The 19,126-nt window shown below is 45.3% G+C and overlaps 2 protein-coding genes across 2 annotated transcripts in view; one reads left to right on the forward strand and one right to left on the reverse strand.

Moving 5' to 3' along the window:
- Positions 1–19,126, reverse strand: part of LOC135906758 (uncharacterized) — a 308,457-nt gene that overhangs the window by 128,780 nt on the left and 160,551 nt on the right. The window lies entirely within an intron of this gene.
- LOC135906795 (monocarboxylate transporter 12-like) lies at positions 8,004–16,211 on the forward strand. The gene is made up of 4 exons (XM_065438391.1): positions 8,004–8,353; positions 11,067–11,210; positions 14,393–15,370; positions 15,786–16,211. Exons 1-4 carry the CDS (start codon positions 8,131–8,133, stop codon positions 15,905–15,907), a joined length of 1,467 nt encoding a protein of 488 aa, XP_065294463.1. The 5' UTR covers positions 8,004–8,130; the 3' UTR covers positions 15,908–16,211.

Genomic DNA, 19,126 nt, shown 5'->3' on the forward strand with positions numbered 1-19,126 from the left:
ATTGGACCCTGGATTACTTCTCCGGCCCTTCCTACATGTTACTTCCTGTTTGTTGCAGCAAAGAAATATGAGTCCCCTGTAGCTCAGTGGGTACTGCGTACCTCAAAGATCAGTGCATGACTTCCTTTTATTTCTTGTTTATATTACCGACTTCCCTAATACCCTTTCTTCCAAAGTTTCTACATCAATGACGGCGTAATATACCAGACAATGACTCACGATTTGGCGTCCCATTACTTCAGGAGGGTCTACATAATGTAAATGAGTAAAGCTGCACGTGGCGCGTGGCACTAAATACTGAATAATGGAAAAATACGCCCGTGACTCGGCAAGATATTATCTCATTGTCGTATTGCCTTCAAGATGGCAGCCTTCAAAGAACTAAATCCTAAAGCTATCTTGGTATCTACTGAGGTGATGGCTAGTCATAGAAGCGACGTTTATTCGTTAAAGGGAATCAAACACTAGGTTACCTAAAAAGAAACCTCTAACATTCCCCGCCATCACTAAAATTGTTGCTTTATGCAACCTACGCTCTGTCTCAGCTAGCTTACGCCCCGTATGAATGGGAGCAGCATAACGCTACACTAATAGGGGCCATTGAGGCAGTACAAAATCTTTCCGTTCCTTTTGTTTTAGCTAAGTATCGTCGCACTTCTAGTGTCACAGAATTTTTTTCAATATCTCCCTTTTCCTGCGATTGCCGTGGTGTGCGGACCTGCTCACATCGGCTCTGTCTTCTTGAAACATTTTTGCCACGATTTTCTGTGATTACCAGCCCAAATTTCGTACCATTCCAACCGTGAAACCACCAGGACTCTGTAGATACCAAGGTATCAGGTGGGACATTTATTTTTTATGGATTTTTCTGCGACCACTTTTGTGTTACGCAGGCCGTCGCCGCGCTCAGACTAAGCGCGTGCGCTAGGTGCTCGGGCTTTCAGGTGCTCGGGCTATCAAGCTACGTGGCACGATCCCGCGCGTCCCCGTGCGAGCTCTACTACGACGCACAAGCGTCTGGCCATATCACCGGAGCATGGAAGTCCAAATATGTGGCAAAGATGTTACCCCAGAAGACATAACCACCAAGATGGGCTGGTGTACCGCCCGTTCCCGTCGCCCCGACGAAAAATGCAGCCGAAAATTATCCCAAGAAGAACCACCTAAGACGCAAGAATCTCGCTCTTGCTGTAGACCGAGGCAGCAAGTTAAGACTCAGGTTCTCAAGCCCGAGCGCATGCTCCTACCACCAGCAAACGAGACCAAGATCTTCGTCAGACCCAAAGGAGCACTCAATATTTCTAAGATCGGCAGTCCTACAGTGACTGCAGCTATTCTTCTAACAACGCAACTTGGCTCAGAAGACAGTCAAAACGACATAATCTGTTCGTACAACCAGCAACACATGGTGATCAGCACGCCAAGCCCTCAAAATGCGAACCGGTACGTAGGAATCAAGTCCATCCAAGTCAACGGGGCAACCCACGAAGTCAGCGCGTACGAAGCCTCCCCACATAATACTACTAAAGGAGTCATCAAAGGCATCCTTCTCACCGATGACACAAGTCGACGCTAACATCATAAATGATCCTAAACCTCTAGCCCTGGCCGCCAAGCGAATCGATTCCACCACGACCATCGTCAGTGCATTCGGCGGACCTGACGTATCATACATGGTTCGGTATGGCGCAACACTAATCCCATGCTCCCTGTACCGCAAGCAGATCGATATCTGTTACCACTGTGGCCATATCAGGCACCGCATGCACGTTTGCCCATTCCCTAATAACAAGATCTGCCGAGGCTGCGGAGCTCGAAACCCCTAGCAAGATCATCACTGTACACCCAAGTGCACGTTGTGTGGTTGACCCCAGCCCACGGGCCAAGCGGGCCGGTCCTGGTCCCGGTCCCGCTTCCTCTCCAGACCGAAGGCGGGCCATTCAGATCAAGATCCACGTCAACTCCAGGAGCCAGACATACCTCAGCAAAGGTGAGCTTCGCAGATGCCCTGGCGGGCGTCTCGCGAGAGGGTCACGTAATATCCCCCCACTGTCTGTGCCTAAACCCAACTCAGACAACACAGATATAGAACACCTTCAAAAAGAAAACGCAATGAAGCGTAATTTATTCCAAAAGCTTACCCAGGAGGTTCACAGCCTCACACAACCCAAAACCCCAGAGCCCGCTAGCAACAGCCAACCCGAAGAATCTCGAGACCAGCCCCAAAAAAGCGAGCCCTCCAAGAAGGAGCACAGTACGCTGCAAAGTCAAGGACATGCTCGTAACCCTCTAAAGCACGGTAGAAACTTCACACAATTCTCTAATCGCCCTTATGCACAGAGTCCCCGCCATGGAAGCTAATATACAAACCTTTTTCACACAGACCACTTCCACCGCTCAAGCCGTAGCCATGGACACAACAGGAACCGTCGCCGCCACCTTACCACCTATGGCATCCCCTATCCTTGATCATGGCCCACACTAACGCAGATGCAACGTTCTGCCAGTGGAACTGCCGAGGCTACCTCTACAAACAACCCGTTCTCCGCCAGCACCTCCGTACTACTTCGTGTCAAGCCGACGTAATCTTACTCCAGGAAACGCACGACATTCCGGTCAACCTTCCCGGATATCAGCCTTTTACTGCGAACAACGCTCCACACGGAGTCCCCACACTCGTTCGAAAAAGAATTACCGCAATCAAACACGATCTCTACGATCGGCACATCCAACGCCTCTTTATTGAGCTCATCCCACACAGAAAACGAAAGGAGGGAATTTTTATCCTCAACATCTTCAGTACTCCGTCTCAACGCCATAGCCGATTTCTAACCCTCTTTAAAGAGACCCTGAACACCGCAGGCAGCAGCCCCCTCATCATCGGAGGTGACTTCAATCTCCGGCACACAGGATGGGGTTACAGACACAGCTCTTCTGCAGGTCGTAACTTATGGCAAGACTGCCATAATTTTGGGCTTCCACTCATTACTGACCCAACTTTCCCCACTCGCCTCGACACTTCCACTGAACGAGACACGACACCAGACCTCACTTTCGCCAAAAACGCAGACAACGCCCATTGGCGCCACACCTAACACGACCTCGGAGTGACCACTCTATCATCGAAATTACTCTCCCACACCTAACAGCCGTTGCGGTGACAACAAGGGACTTTACTTGGACGGACTAGGATGCGTTCCGTAAACGCCGTGTAACAGCAATGGACACTCCCATCACCGACATAGAGTCAAGGTCATGCGAGCTACAGTCTGATACTAAATCGGCCACCTACACCATCACATGTCCCAACTGAGCGCACGGACAGCAGACACGCCCACCTTATCGAGGCCAAAACATCCATCCTCTCTAAATGGAAGGGACAACGGCTCAATACGACTCAGATGCAAGGTCGCATTTCTCAACAAGGAAATTGAAACACACTGCCGCGTTTTAATCAACAGCAATGGACAGAGCTCTGTAACTCTCTAGACGGGCAACTCCATCACCCCCGCTCGTGGAACATCCTCATGCATTTACTCCATAGCACCGTCATCCGCTCATATCAACAAGATTGCCTAACCAATCTTCCATTCACAGAAATCAAGACGCATGGCCAGGACCATGTTAAGAATACCTTATGTCAAAAGTTCATCCCATCTTGGCCAACCCAATCTCACGGGCTATACACGGGGACCTCCAGCCCTGCCCTTGATGAAGATTTCAGCGTGGCAGAGATTAATGCTGCGCTTGACAAGCTGAACAGCCGTACGGCGCCAGGTCCACATGGTGTTACGAATAAAACACTAAGGAATCTAGATGACCCATCGGTGAAACAACTGATCGACTACATCAACAACCGCTGGCGCCAAGGATCCATTCCTCCGACATGGAAAATGGCCAAAGTAATTCTCATCCCCAAAGACGGGAAGCCATCTGGCCTCGCCAATCTCCGGCCCATCTCGCTAACTTCATGTGTAGGCAAGGTGATGGAGCACGCACACCTAACCCATGTAAACACTCACCTCGAAGACACATCTGTTTACCCCTATTCGATAACTGATTTTATAGACCACTTTTCCACCCAATACGCTATGCTCCAACTTCAGCATCGAATCCTAGATGGCAAATCCCGTCACACCAAGGCGATCTTGGGCCTCGACTTCGAGCACGCCTTCGATAACGTCAGGCACTCCACCATCCTCGAGCGCGTCTCCTTGCTCAACCTTGGAGAACGCTCTTACAACTATGTAAGAGACTTTCTATTCACTCGGAAGGCCTTCCTCTCGGTCGGAGACGTTTGATCGGAGGAAGTCTCCCTCGGCAGCACGGGCACACCGCAAGACTCTGTCATTTGCCCAATACTGTTTAATCTGGTCATGCTTAGATTAGAACAAGAACTAGAAAAGCTCGACGGCATTGAAGACACCATATACGCCGACGACATTACAATCGGGGCTGCAAAGGGCAGCGACGGCCAAATCAAAACCGCCCTACAAGATGCCATTGACATCATAGAAAATTATCTTAAAGGCACGTGACTCCGCTGTTCCCTTGAAGAGTCTGAGTTTCTCCTATACCGCCCCGCACTCCGTGGACGCCCCCCACGGTGATCCACGAATAAACGCCAGTACGAAGAAATCAAACTCCACCTCAGGGATAGCAGGCCCATACCCGTGGTCCCCAGCATCCGCGTTCTCGGTATGAGCATGAAAGCAAATGGAGCCATCTCCACTGCTCTCTCCAAGACCCTTCGACAGACCGCTAATACATCCAGGCTGCTGGAACGAGTGACCAACAGACGGGAGGGGGGGAGGGGGGCGGAGGGGGGCTATGAAGGAAGAAAGCCTTATCCGCCTTGTGCAATTTTTCATCATCTGTCACATTAATTACGCTGCGCCCTTTCTCAAGTAGTACAAAGCTGAAAAGACTAAACTGGATATCATCATCAGATGAGCATATAAGCAGGCCTTAGGACTACCCAACCAAACCAGGACAGAACTTCTACTACAATTAGGTATCCATAACACGCTACACTAGTTAATCAAAGCGCAACGTTGTTCCAAACTGAAGCAGCTTACCCTCACGAGAACGGGCCACAGCATCCTCACCAAGCTTGATATCACCTACCACCGCCAACATGGAGACAAACACCCAATACCACATGACATTCAGGAATGGATACACGCCGACCCTATTCCCCAAAATATGCACCCAGACCACAACAAAATCGCAGGAAGCCAAGAGATACGTCCCTCGTCAAAGCTTATGCCAACACAGCACGCGTCACCTTCACCGACGCAGCTCAGTACCAAGATGGACGTCGGTTTGCGGTGGCTACCACAGCAGGCGGCTTCCTGCGACATGCTGCCAGCATCGTTACCCGAAATGCCGAGACGGCCGAAGAAGTGGCCATCGCACTGGCCACTCTTGACACAGCCTGCCACACCACACTGAGCGATTCTCGCACAGCGATCAACAACTACATCAAGGGTTGTATTTCTCAACAATCACACCGTATCTTACAACTAGCCCTGCAGTCGTCTTAAAATCAAATCACCCTCGTCTGGATCTCAGCACAAGCCGGCGATGTCCACCCGCACCTCACCAACCTTAACGAGGTTACACACTCCGTAGCACGAGGACTAGTCAACCGTGCCGGAGACGGTGCAGGTGCACTCGCGGGACTCGACCGTCTTGCAGGATACAACGACCTTGTGAAGTAATTTTCCTCCAAAGCAGAACTTTCCCCCACCCCTCTCCGCAAGTTAAACAGAGCACAATCAACCACCCTTCACCTGTTACAGACTAATACATGCCCCTCCCTCACACGCTATCACATCATATACCTCGACATCTACCCAAGCCACACGTGCAATATCTGTAAACGTCAATCAGCAACCCTCCCACACATGCCATGAGACTGCAAACATCAATACCCAGGCCTTAATCCTGCGACCCTCTCGTCGAGATGGCACGCCGCTCTGCGCAGCTGCCATTTCGACGACTAACTCTAGGCTACTCAGGAGGCCTACGAAGGGGTGAAGAAGCAAGATCTCAACGTCCCATCGTGGAAGGCCTAGGCCCAGCCGACTAAACTGCTGCTTCTCATTAAAGATCTCTCTCTCTCTCATTCTCACTCTCTTTTCCCTGCCCAGCTAGTCACAGGAAGCAGCCACGTAATTCTTTTTTCGCAAAGTGTATGTCCACAACCATGCTCTTTGTACCTTGTTTATACTCCCAGCCCTATTTCGCTCACATTGGCTTGAACATCCGCATAAGGTCAGAGAACCCTAGTTTTCAATGAAGGCAGGCTCACAATCATGAAACGCAAGTGAGCGGAGTCACATACCGGCATACACAACGAATACAACTGATCCAACTGCTTTTAAAAATGCGCTGTCAAGCCGCCACTAACAATACCGTACCAATAGTTGCTTTCTGTTCTTTAACTTTAAATGCCTAAACTATGCTGTATTGTGCTTAAATTCTCGTAATCTTGTCGTTCTATTTTACTATGTTTCCCTCTTACTTAAGTAATGTTTTCATGCCTTGGAGTTCTGTAAGTGAATAAATGAATAAAATGCGTTCTTGCGTGTTGTTTTCAAGTTCATGCGAGAAACGGAAAGTGGCCATATGTAAATCAAAGTTTCATTATGTCTGTGTGCTTACAACTAACATATTATACCAGCAAGGTTTGATCAGACGAATGTGAGCACAGTCGCATTGTCTATATTTCTGTCTTTCTTATTTCTCATCTGTCTATACCTAGATGAAGGCCCGCTTCAATGCGACGACATCCCCTGTTGGCGGAAAAACTGCTTCGGACATGCTATCTATCGAGGGTGTTTGCACAGCAACCTTGACTACAGGGGTCCGTCTTTCTCGCCATGGCGCCACACTTGTCACTAAATTGGCCATGACCCAAAACTCTGCAATGTCTTTTTTGCTTTTCCGTGCTCTTCAAAGGTCGCGCCTTTCTACTCGACCTTACAGGAATCGTGGTGGACATTTTGAGGTGCCAAATGCATGAAACTGTGTGAACAACCTCACAACGCGGACGCCCTTGTCGAAGAAAAGCTCCGGAGAGAACCAACCCAAAGATAGGTGCACTAAGCAAATTTATTTTATTCTAGCATCATTTGCATGTGCGCACGTAAGAAACTACGTCCTAACGTCATGAAAACGTAGTGTCCGGTTATACGCGACATTGAACAGGGAAAGCTTCTGCACGAAGGATCATATAGCAAACACCTATCATCATAGAGTATAGTTCAAAGTTTCCAGGCATTTTTGCAACCGCAAAGGATTCTTACGTGGCACGACAAACTGTGTTGCCCATTTCGCGACCCAACCACGCTGGTTCTGCCGTCAGGTTTTTTTACGTATTTTGCAACAATGCATTCACGACATACATTTGCGTGTTTCTTCTGACACGGGCAAAAGAAACCTCCTTAATCAAGACGGAGCAATTACAGTGATTTGAACGTTACGCCGTTGCCTTTGTTTCGTTTTTGTTTTTACAATCTTGACTGGATAAAAGCAGTAGAAGGGTTAACCCACCTGCTATTAGTCATTAGTAACATTGTCATTAGTAACATTAGAGTCATTAGTAACATGTACACAACAATTTGTTATTTCTCAGTAATGATCTGCTTTGAGCATATAATTATGTTTCATATAATCCATAGTTACATGAGCCTTTCTCACAGTAGTACAGTAACTGACATTCTATATTCTTACTCAAGGTAAAGCTCGCGTAATTATACGCCCTCTGTGACTTGTATCTCATAGCGTTGGGTGCTTCAGTTCGACAAATGAAGAATGTCGGGCTGGCTTCTTATTTCCCATCTTCGCCCACCATTCTCCCACTAGCCGTCCATTCTCGCACTGCGAAGGAAGATAGGGCGCAGCGCTTTGTCAACCGCTATCGCCCCGTTGCTGCCATAGGAGTGAAAGCTGCCGATGTCTTCATGATAAGCAGCAGACAACAGTGACAGCTGGAGCGCCGCAGCAGGTAATCAAGACACTGAGAGACGCCTAGAGTGTGTGCTACAGATCATTTTACGCCATCTCACCTTGTATCATTAGTGGTAGCAGCTAAATCCCCGGTGACCTCACCAATGCCAAAACATGATGCGTTCAAGGACGTCACTGCGGGATGACCCGTGGTTCGGTGTTGACTCCCGCTGGAGCTGGGTGACGGCGGGCTTCCTTAGCTGGCTGCTGTCCGCGGCCACAGTTTCTCAACAAGCCCTGGCTGTTTTCTTCTACGGCATCGTGCACAGCTACGGCGCCAGCAGGGGAGAGGCGTCGTGGCCACTCATACTGTGCGGCAGCTGCACCTGCTTGGGCGGTATGTTGACCACCTCACACATAAAAATGCCTGATGATTACGAGCACGACGTGAACCTTTCAATTCAAAACGCTCTAGTGGCACGTGCCACGAATGTTGTCGTCTTAAAATATGTTAACGCATATAAAAATTAAGTTATATTCGTAAACTTGGCTAAGCTAATCGGTGTAAAAGTTCCATTCATTGCGTTATTACCAAAGTAGATGCAAATGTGTCGCGAAGCTTCAGACGAAAAGCCGTTCAGAGCAAGCTGTGACAATTGAGGCGTGACACAGTAACGACAGAACAAACGTCGAGAAAGGAAAAAAGCACTTTTCATCGAAACGAGATAAGATTTCATTCATTCAACGAAAATACCATTTCTAATCAACTTGATATACATGTGGCGAGTAAAGAAAATATAATTCATTTTTACTTTATTACTAGCAATAAATAAATTTTTCTTTCCTCGCCAACTATATGACGCCGCTATCACTTGCAATGAAGAGCTCGGGGAGGCGCACTCGTAAAGTTCACCTGTTGCACTACGTCATCACCACATGTTGGGTTGTTTTCCTTGTCAACGTTTCTCTGAATGCGGCGCAGGCAATTTCATCACTTCTTTACCTGCGCAGTGAAAACTGACAAGTTAGGACCACTGGATAATTGTTTATTTTAGCTATTTTCGTGCGTCTGCGCTGGCCAACGGGCTGGGTGTCCGACGATGGGACCACGACTTCACATCATAACCTTTCATCGGCCTCCGAAGAAAGTATGTTTCATGAAGGCGTGCTATTTTTGCACCAGCACGGCTGACCTCCTGCTGTATCGGTTTGCGCGCTGAAAGTTCGAAACGTTTATTTATTTATTTATTTATTTATTTATTTATTTATTTATTTATTTATTTATTTATTTATTTATTTGTACCTACTGCAGCCCCTACATGGGGCTATCGCAGGAGTGGGTTAGACAAAAAAAAATGATACAAAAACCAAGTAAACAATAACATTAAAAATTCACAAGAAATAAGGTGGATGACACAAATGAAACTCAAAATAGCACCAACACAAAAACAAGAATGAGTAAATACACTGTAACAACAAGAAAATACATAAAATCACGTGTGGTTAACTTTTAACAGGAAATCATTTAATGGCAGTGACCTAATTATTCCGGGAATTAAGTTCCAGAATTCAATGGTACGTGGGAAAAAGTTGTATTTAAATTTATTAGATCGAGCAAAGTAAGGCTTAATATTAAGGTTATGGTGACTCCTACTTGACCGAGGAATGTCTGAAGGAATATATATGGGATGTGAGACATGATAAGAAAAATTGACGATGCCATGCAGAAACTTCAATGACTCAATATGACGGCGTATGGATAAAGGGGTTAGGTTCAAAGAAGATAAGGAACGAAAGGGTGAAAAATAGTGATCATAGCGACGATATATGAACCTAATAGATTTACGTTGTATGCTCTCAATGGAGTTAATGTCGTTAATGTCGTTAATGGAGTTAATGGTCGTTTGAAAATACAACTCTAATGGCCGACCACCTAAACAAATTTCGCACCTTTGAGAACAAAATGACGTCACTTATGTTTTTTTACGGATATGGCGTCACTTTATTTTTTCTTCTGCCGGAAGTGTTCTCTCGTCATACAGATGGCGCAAAACCCTATTTCCCGCCGATGAATCGCCATGTTTTTTAACTTACGGGCCTCTATAGAAGCTTCGCTGCCAGGTACATTTACCTTGTTATTACTTCCTCAAGTGAGCAGGCTTCCAGGCCTCTTCTACTGGACTGCACTGCAGTTTAAGTTCCTATGCTTCATATGCTCAAATTCATATGCTTCAGTCGAGCCTACTGCTTCTACCTTATTCAATGGCTGGGTACTATGAAGATCTAGCAGATTATGTTCAATAGCTCTTGCACCAATTTCACACGCTACACAAGAGTCGCGTTCATCCGATTTTTTTTTATAAGTACCTTGAGTAGCTGTTCTCGAAAATCAACCAATATGGCAATGGGCTTTGAGATAGCACAAGACCTTCCCTACCAGTTCTTTTTCTCTTTTTTGCTTTGCTGCACGATACACTGTTATAGCAGGTTCCTTATTTATTGTCCCAATTGAGTACAGTGTTTCGACGTGCCTGATTCTACACTACCAGTATTTTGTTTTTCTTGTTGCACCACAGCGGCTAATATTGAACAGTAGTAAGAGACGAAGTAAAGGAATGAGACGAGGTATATTTTTTCCCTCTTTGCGGTTTGATCGATCGACGTCGGCTATATATCGTGCAAAACATTGCAGTCTTCAGCCCTCATTCTAGTGGGCAGCTGACTTTTCCCTTGATCTGAAAGTTCTAGCTGTCTTATTTGAAACACTGCATTTTTTGTTAGCTGCTAAGGTGGAATATTTGCATTCTCATTTCTCTGGACTGGTGCCCTGTTTTGTAACGGAGTTATTCCTACCTTACTATTTCATTAAGTAACGTTTTCATTTCATTAGGCAATAACATTAAACCAAGGAATTACAAAGTTCCCCAAAATACCTTGCTTTTCTTCTGCAATGATTTTTAAAAACAAGAAATGGGTTCTAAAAATATTTTCTCACTGTTTTAGTTTTGGCTGAAATAAGGGCGGAATCGCCCTAGCAACTACCATAAGGAGAAACAAACATAACAACAGAAATGTCAAACTCACTGTTAACGCACTTTTTTTTATTGCAGGGCCACTTATGGGATACCTCTGTCGCCGTGCTTCCTGTCAAGTAGTATTATTAGTCTGCACAGTGGCAGCCGGCATCGCACTCTGCATCTGCTCCTTGGCTGACAGCATTCTTATACTTACATTCTTCTTTGGCATTGTACTTGGTAAGAATCAGTTACTTATAATGTCACCAGGCACTTGTCCAATTTTTTCTAAGAGGATGTATTAGTAGTGAAAAAAAAGTAAACTTCAACGTGTTGTTATCTCTGGCTTTCTCAACAATAAGATATAACAAAAACAGACGTTTTGCCACCTATGCGGGTGGCATCTTCAGTACGCAAATGGGAAACAAATGAGAAAACACATCCTATTTATGTATGATACTGCCATGAACATCCGGCAGGGGGCCATGGTTACAAGTGCATGGCCATTTATTGCGAGGGATAAACCATCATTCCACAAATTTTCTTGGGCTCCATCGGTGTTCACGTGCTAATGTAGCTACATTATCAAAATCGAAGATTTGTCTATTTGTTAAACAATGATCCACCAGTTCCGTCTTTGCACGTGTGGCATGGGTGCAGTGGCGTAGCAACGAGGGGCGCCGGGGGGCCGTGGGGCCCCGGGGGCAGGGGGCCAGCAGGGGCGGGGGGGGGGGGGGGGCGGTGTCATATACGTCTGAAGCCACCCGAATATTGTCGATATCCTCGCCTTCCTCGACTACACACACGGGGGGAGGAGGGGTGACAGAAGAGCTATCGGCCCCGGGTGCCAGACGACCTAGCTACGCCACTGCATGGGTCGCTTTCATAGCGTCCCTTAAGTGTTCCTAATGTCAATCTTTTGTTATATTTTATTGTTGAGTAAAGCCAGTGATAAGAACACGTTGAAGTATGAGTTCCCCTGGCTTTTGGAACATTTTTTTCACACAAGAAACCTGATTGTTAAGGGGCAGCAGCACAGATTATTTGCAAAGAGTTTGTTTGAGCTAAGTTGGGGAAAACATTAAAACATCCACGTGTGAGTTGCGAGAATGCGACCAACCTAGCATTTCTCACTGTTGTCTTGAAAAACTGAAGGGATTTTTGCTAGCAGCTATAGTAAACATTTACCAATAATTATTTAGCCAAGTTTAAGGCATCAACTTAAACGCAAACTCTTCATTGTAGAAGTTGTAGAACGTACTGATAGATATCCGAATATTTAGCTTCTGTCCTGCTAGCTGCGGTTCTTTTAATTTTCAGGGCTGCAGATAAAGCGCGTGATATTCGAGAAAACAATTCCGCGTGACTTCTCGCTTACGTGCTGCGATGTCAGGGCTTTCAAGCACTCTACCAACAAAGGATCCAGTAGGCAAGCAGGAACCGGAGGCATGAATACGCCGCAAGCGAAAATGACAGGTCACGGCTACGCCCTTTGGTTTTAGTTTATTCTCCATTCAATAACAAGTCAGTAACAAATAGTAAGCAGTCGAATGTCCCAAAGTCAATGATTGCAATGGGACCCTCTGTTCGTCTCTTGATTCACGGCCATCGGCCGCCAAATCCTGTCAACATCAACAGCAATGGCAGAGCTTCAAGCATCGGCACGCGTCAGTTATCGCATATCCAGTCGTTTCAACTGGCAAGATATCTCGACGAACGTGGAACTAAAGACCATTGTTTTCGATCAATCTCAGTTGTTCAAGGGTGGTACGGGACTTTGGTCCACGTCCTGCATCGAATCGTGCAATGCACGAGGTTGATACTGCGTAGCGCCACGTGCGTATATGCGTGGCGCTTATCAAAATCTCGCGCGCTATACTTACCGCCGAGAAAACCGAAACTACATGGGCTATCAACGCGGAAAAAATCATTTGAATATTTCTTACTAGACTATTTCATACATCTTCTACGTTGAAGATCTTGCACTTTAGATATTATTGCAAAAGCTGCTTAGTTAATCATTATAACTTAATTGCCTAAGCTCATAGTAAGAATAAAATACCTTGAGCCGCCCAAAGGGACAGCGAACAGTACTAAGTTGGTTACATTTTTGCAACAATTACTTGCATTTCATAAGGTTTGGCTCAACTTTGCTGTAAGACCCTGTTAACGTGTGATGTTAGACACCATTGTCGTCTCTGCCAACAATTTTATATGACTGGCCTTATAGAATGTGGGTAGCACTGTTTCTTTTTCTCTTTTGGTCTTATTAAGTGTAACTATTTAGTTGTTTTTCCCGGTAAATGAATAAAATAAAATCATGCGTGTACAGGAGTGTGTTTATATTGCCGAGCCACGACTAATTATATTAACGCTTCTACCTACTCCTTGCAATTACATGGCTCATTCAAATTGCGCTTAAAGTATAGAAAGATTTCTAAGACAACATTACTTATTAATTCGTCCTGTTGTTTTCCGCCTGGAAGTACTATGCGCGTGCTTAGTGCATAACTGTCAGACAAGTTAAGAGACACTGGATTAATACTGACATAACATAAATTTTGGATACCGTTTCTTTTGATGGATCCCTTTAACGCGGAGTGCGATTGGTAATTCTTGTTCTTTTATTTCCAATATGGTGAGTACCCTGTGTTTTACAGTGCAGTTCCGGTAAGCAGAGTTCAGAATCCTGCGCTCGCTTCGTGATGTTAGGAGTGGTCTCACTGTATGTACTACAACGTCCTAAGAAGAAAAAAACTACGTTCTATATGTAGTAGGTGAAATTATAAGTTTGCAGCTCATCATTTAACCTCCAGTCTTCGAAGATGGAACTAGAAGTCGTCTAAGGAAGAGCTAATGTGTAGGTAACGGGTAACCATAAGTATCTCTCGGACATGTTCTAGAGTGGAATTCAAGATGTCATTCATGAAGCGAGGCTCTGAGTTTCTGCTTGTTCACTGCCAAAAATTCACTGCGATAGGACGTGGGAACCTTCCCACCACTGTTTAGCGCGCAAAATAGACATCTGTCGGCACTGGTTACTATGACGCAGAACGGCAACGGGCAAGCTGCGTGACGATCGCCAAAACAGATCTCAAGACATCTAAGCTGTACTACGCTTGCCCATTCTCTCCATTATGCTCGAATGCACTTCTCAATGCATGTGTCCAATTGGTTCAAAAAGCAGTACAATAATCAGGCGCCGATATACATAGCACCACTGCCTTAGTCATTTATCTACACTTGGTCACTATACCTTACACGCTTATTGTAGCGCTGTAAGTGTGTTTCAAAAGGATGCCGAAGGTGGTATAAGCTATAACTTCGTGTGATTTATACCTTTATGCTAGTGACTTACTTCCGCTGCATGCAAACTCCGAGGAAATTCTTGATGTGCACGCCTTTTTGTTTGGTGAATGCAGGTGTATCACAGGCGGGCATCCACGTTGCAGTCAACGTCCTAGCTTCGCAGCATTTCGACAAGAGGCGCGCAACCGCCTGCAGCGTCATCTTTTTCTTCGCTGGCCTCAACATGCTGTTTGTGCCGACGCTTGCAGAGTTCTTCCGTGTCACCTACGGCATTCGCGGCACTTTTCTGCTTTTGGCTGGCATGACCTTGAACGCGTGTCCAGCAGTTATCGTCACCCGAAGCCCAGAATGGATGACGCGCGAGCTTAGCTCCTCCACAGTTCTACACGTCGGAGCTTTGGAAAAGCCAGCAGTTACGGCAGAAGAGCAACTACTGCCTTCTTTCCAATCGAGAACACAAAGCACTGTCGAAACAGGCGAATCATCTACTCCAAACGTGAAAAATCTAGGTGGCAATGAAATTCCGGTATTCTTCAGAAACAGCATCGTAACTAAAACCGTTCGCCTGATAGCGCCATGCCGCAAACCCGTAGGACTGAATCAAGAAAGGCGACGCGGCTTCGCCACAGAATTCAAACAATTCTGGACCCTGGCCTTCGCTGTCAACGCCTTGTCGTTCGCCGTTATAATGTTTGGGGTGGCATCATTCCTTCTGCTTTCAGTGGACATTGCGACTGATAAGGGTGTCGCTCCATATCAAGCAGTCTTTCTGCTCAACGCCTTTGCCGTTGGCGATATTGTGTTTAGGCCGCTCAGTGGCCTCGTTATCGACTCAGGACTTCTATCATTGGAAGGTGTAATGCTTTTAGGATTCTTCCTTCAGTGCATCGCCTATGAGCTCTTGGTGTGGCTAAGGACATTCGTGTCACTGCTGGCCTGTTCTGTGCTTGCTGGCGTCAGCAATGGATTAAGGGCTTCGTTGCAAGCCCCGTGTCTGGTAAACGACTTCGGAGTCGACTCACTGCCACTGCTGATGGGTGGAGTCATATTCTGCAATGGCGTCATTCTTCTGACAAGACCACTTCTCGTTGGTGCGTATGTACAGCTTTCGTGCCACATAACAATTTTTATCCTTTTTTTGGAATTACGAAGTGTAGGAAGGAGTTTGATGCCCATGGTATACTCGTATACAACCATGTCTTCCTTACTTTCAGTTGTTTAGAGTATTACGCTCTTCTAAATCTTATTCGGCAAATTTCAGTTTCAGTTTCGCTCCAGTCAACAAATGCTCTGAGAATATTAAACACGCGAACTCAGTGCTCATTGCGCATTTAGTATGTCTGCTAGCTTTTAGCGCTGTGACAGTACGCCAAAATTTGTCACGGTGAGGATTACAAAGGTATTGTCACTTTTCAAAGCAAAGTGGCATCAAAAATGTTCAGCTGTTATTGTTTGATAAAAGACGTGAACAAAGGTAGATTAATTTTCTTCATTTGTTTCTTACAGGATACTGTCGAGATCACCACGGATCCTACGACTTGCTACTTCATATGATAGCTGGCGCGAGCATTGTCCTCTGCTGCGTGTGGGCTGCTAAGTATTATGCACGCAGGAGAAAGCATAGATAGCCGCAAGTGAAAATTATTTATTTCATATTTGCGTAAAGTAATCTCCAGAGAACAAAGCATTTGAGCATGTCCATGCCGAGCCAATTTCATGTTCAAGGATAGTGGCGATTTTCTAAGGTCACAGAAAGCAAATCTGTGAGCACGCCGAGTTGCAAAATACAACAGAAAATTTCAGTTTGGCGTATTTTAGGACGTCGTGTCGTTATTGATCGGTATTTTTTTAAATAGTCCACAGAGAGCTCTTTAGGACTATGTAAATTTGTTAGTGCAAGAATTAAAAAGTGAAACAATAAAAATTTCTTACCCGGGGATTTGAACTTACGACCTAACGCGTCTGAACCGAGTATTTTACCACTACAGCTCGCGAAACTTCTTTATTTCTTCTTTATTGCATGAAAAGCAAAACTGAAGGTATATTACAGAGTGGCCACAACTGCACACTCAAAACTCGGGCAAACACACACGTGCGTCCAACAAGTGCGTCCAGTCTGGCGGAGATTCCTGCGCAGCATACACACTTCTCACATAAGCGGCACTTTCGCGAAAGAAGGCTCTCCACTCCGTCATATATATATATATATTCAGTTTTCTTTCCTATGTAGTAAAGAATAAAAGTTCGGCGTCGTGATCTTTCCCGAAACTACACCACGCCGAACTTTTCTTTTTTATTGCATGGGAGACAAAACTAAAGATATATTACAGAGTGGACACAGCTACAATATCAAAACTCTGGCAACCACACACGTGTCCAGCAAGTGCATCCAGTCAGGTAGAGGTTCCTGCGCAGCGTATACACTTCACTCACAAGCTGCACTTTTTCAAAAGAAAGGATCTTGTTGATCGCGCGCTTTCGACATGGCGAGCAGACAGTCTAGATTTCTATAGGCTGTATCAATCCAGTACTCTCAACATGTTTGAACAAGAATGAAAAATGTCCAGAGAAGGGCGGCTACGTTAAATATGTCTAGATTCAGTGTTACACATTCCGTGGCTGACATGCTCCGTCAGCTAAATGTACCTTCACTTTCAAACCGAAGAAAGGTCGCCAGGCTAAAATTTCTTAATCTGTTGTGCAATAATCACTTCAACGTAAACACAAGCTTTTACTTGAAGTAGCGTTGCTCGCAAGCTGCTGCGATCTTCTCACAAAGGTCAGATTACATCCATGACAGCCCGAATTAACTCCTTTAGGTACTCTTTCTTTTCAAGAACAATAGCAGAATGAAATTCGCTGCTTCAGTTTCTCTTACAAGCAGATAAGCTCCGCAATTTCAAACACTGTCTGTCCCGTTACTTATCGGAATAGAAATTTTTGTCATTCTATAGTCTTTCTTGCCATGTCTTTCATGGTATTTTCGATTTTCTCTGTTCTCAAACCCGTCACACCCTGTGACTATTGGTCGGTAAATATGTTGTATTTCCGGCCTTGATCCACACGGCTGCTGGGCGATTGTGTTATCGTGGTTGTTGGTTTCCAGTTAAACGAACTAGGTTTGTATAAATGCTGTACTTGTGGCTGTGTGCACTTGTTGAGCTGCATTGTTTGTATCCACCCTGTAACGGCCTTACGGCTGAGAGTATTCATAAATAAATAATAAAAATAAAAAAAGATCATGCTGAGGAGCGCCGGAAATCTTAAACGGTAGCAACCTAATTAGGTATGGGGTGATGTCAATGTCCTTCCTAAGCGTCTGTTGGAGAATGTCTAATGAAAAATACAGCATACCTACAATCTATGAAACAGTAATTTAAGGTATCGGCACGTGCACAGAGTCCACAGTTTGTTTACCACAGCACAAAGCAGCCTCTAGAGTTTAAAGAAGCTTTAAGCGGAAGTGTTCGCGAATGCAATTTTAGAAAGAAATGCTTATAGCCCATGACATATACGCATTTCACGGAACCACCTAACTACATCCTGATAACGCCGACTCAAATAAGGTGCACGATGCAAGGGATCCGGGAAAATCGAGTTTACCAGTGCCGCAAAATTTCTTTTTGACTCACAGTGAAAACGCACTCCAAGCTAAATCTAACTTTGAAAAAAATCGATTAGTCAACGAACTCTTTGAGAAAGCCCCAAGGAACCTGTGGGAAGTAGAAGCCGGCTCGAACGACCACGTCTGCGACGAGCTCTCCTAGAAATAGCACACCCGTCCTCGGCCGAGGATCATGCCCACCATTAAATACTGAGTTCGATAATTATAAGGTCAATCTCCCTCGTCTGACGCTTGTTTTGTCCTTTTCTTTATTGAAATGAAAACTGAGCTGTATGTTGTATGTCTCACTCCAAAGGATATATGCATACTTTCTTAATTTCTTTCTTTTTTTTGCTGACACGCACAAAAATCGCGAACTTGAGGCTACGTGCTTCGCTGTAAAAAGACATGACAAGCTACCGCAAACTCCTACCTATTTCTTTTACTGAAGCGAGCACACCCGAAATACAATGAGCCTCATTTTGTTTCCATTGTTTGTTTGTATTTTTTTCCTTCTAGAGAGACGTACGGGTGCTGTAAATGATGTCACCATGGCTGCATGAGTTGAGCGAGTGACAGATTACGTGCTTCCCTAATGAACATTTATCCCGGATGCAAAGACCGGCTGGGTGAGGCAACCGGCCGCTTGAAGCACATGCTGACTATATGTTGAATACAACCAACCAGCCACAACCAAGCGCACGAGCTGGAACATGTTAAAAAAGAAAAATTTCCAGGACACAACATAGCATTATTTTTAGTTACCCGGCTGGGATGCCTTTTACTGCGCCTCCTGGCACGATGCAGATCATCGCTGCTCAATCGCCACATCGACAGCGCAAGAAGGATACCTGATTGGGCAGCGATCCTTGTATTGAATTTACATGACGTTCTCTACAATCAAAAATCGAGGAGGCAGAATTTGTTCTCAGCAAATTATTGAGCACTCGTTTCATGATCAAGCTTTTTATCGTGGAATTATGCTAGTGCAGCGTCTGGCTGAGCGGATCTTCTTGATCATTGGTAAAACCCATTCATTGGGATTGGGATATGTATTTGTTTGTAGTAGAAGGAGCGTCAATGCTTGAGTTCTATTGAACAGCGGATGAGCAATGAAGTAGGTTCTACGGCTGAGATAACAGTGCTTAGTTATCTCGTTGTGGGTGGAGTGGTGTCTCGAATAAAACATTTATTCACCGAGTCCATATTTAAAGTATATGTGAGACATGCTAGGTTGGATTCT

Source organism: Dermacentor albipictus, chromosome 7 (assembly GCF_038994185.2).
Source record: "Dermacentor albipictus isolate Rhodes 1998 colony chromosome 7, USDA_Dalb.pri_finalv2, whole genome shotgun sequence".
In the NCBI taxonomy this organism is placed as follows: Eukaryota; Metazoa; Arthropoda; class Arachnida; order Ixodida; family Ixodidae; genus Dermacentor; species Dermacentor albipictus.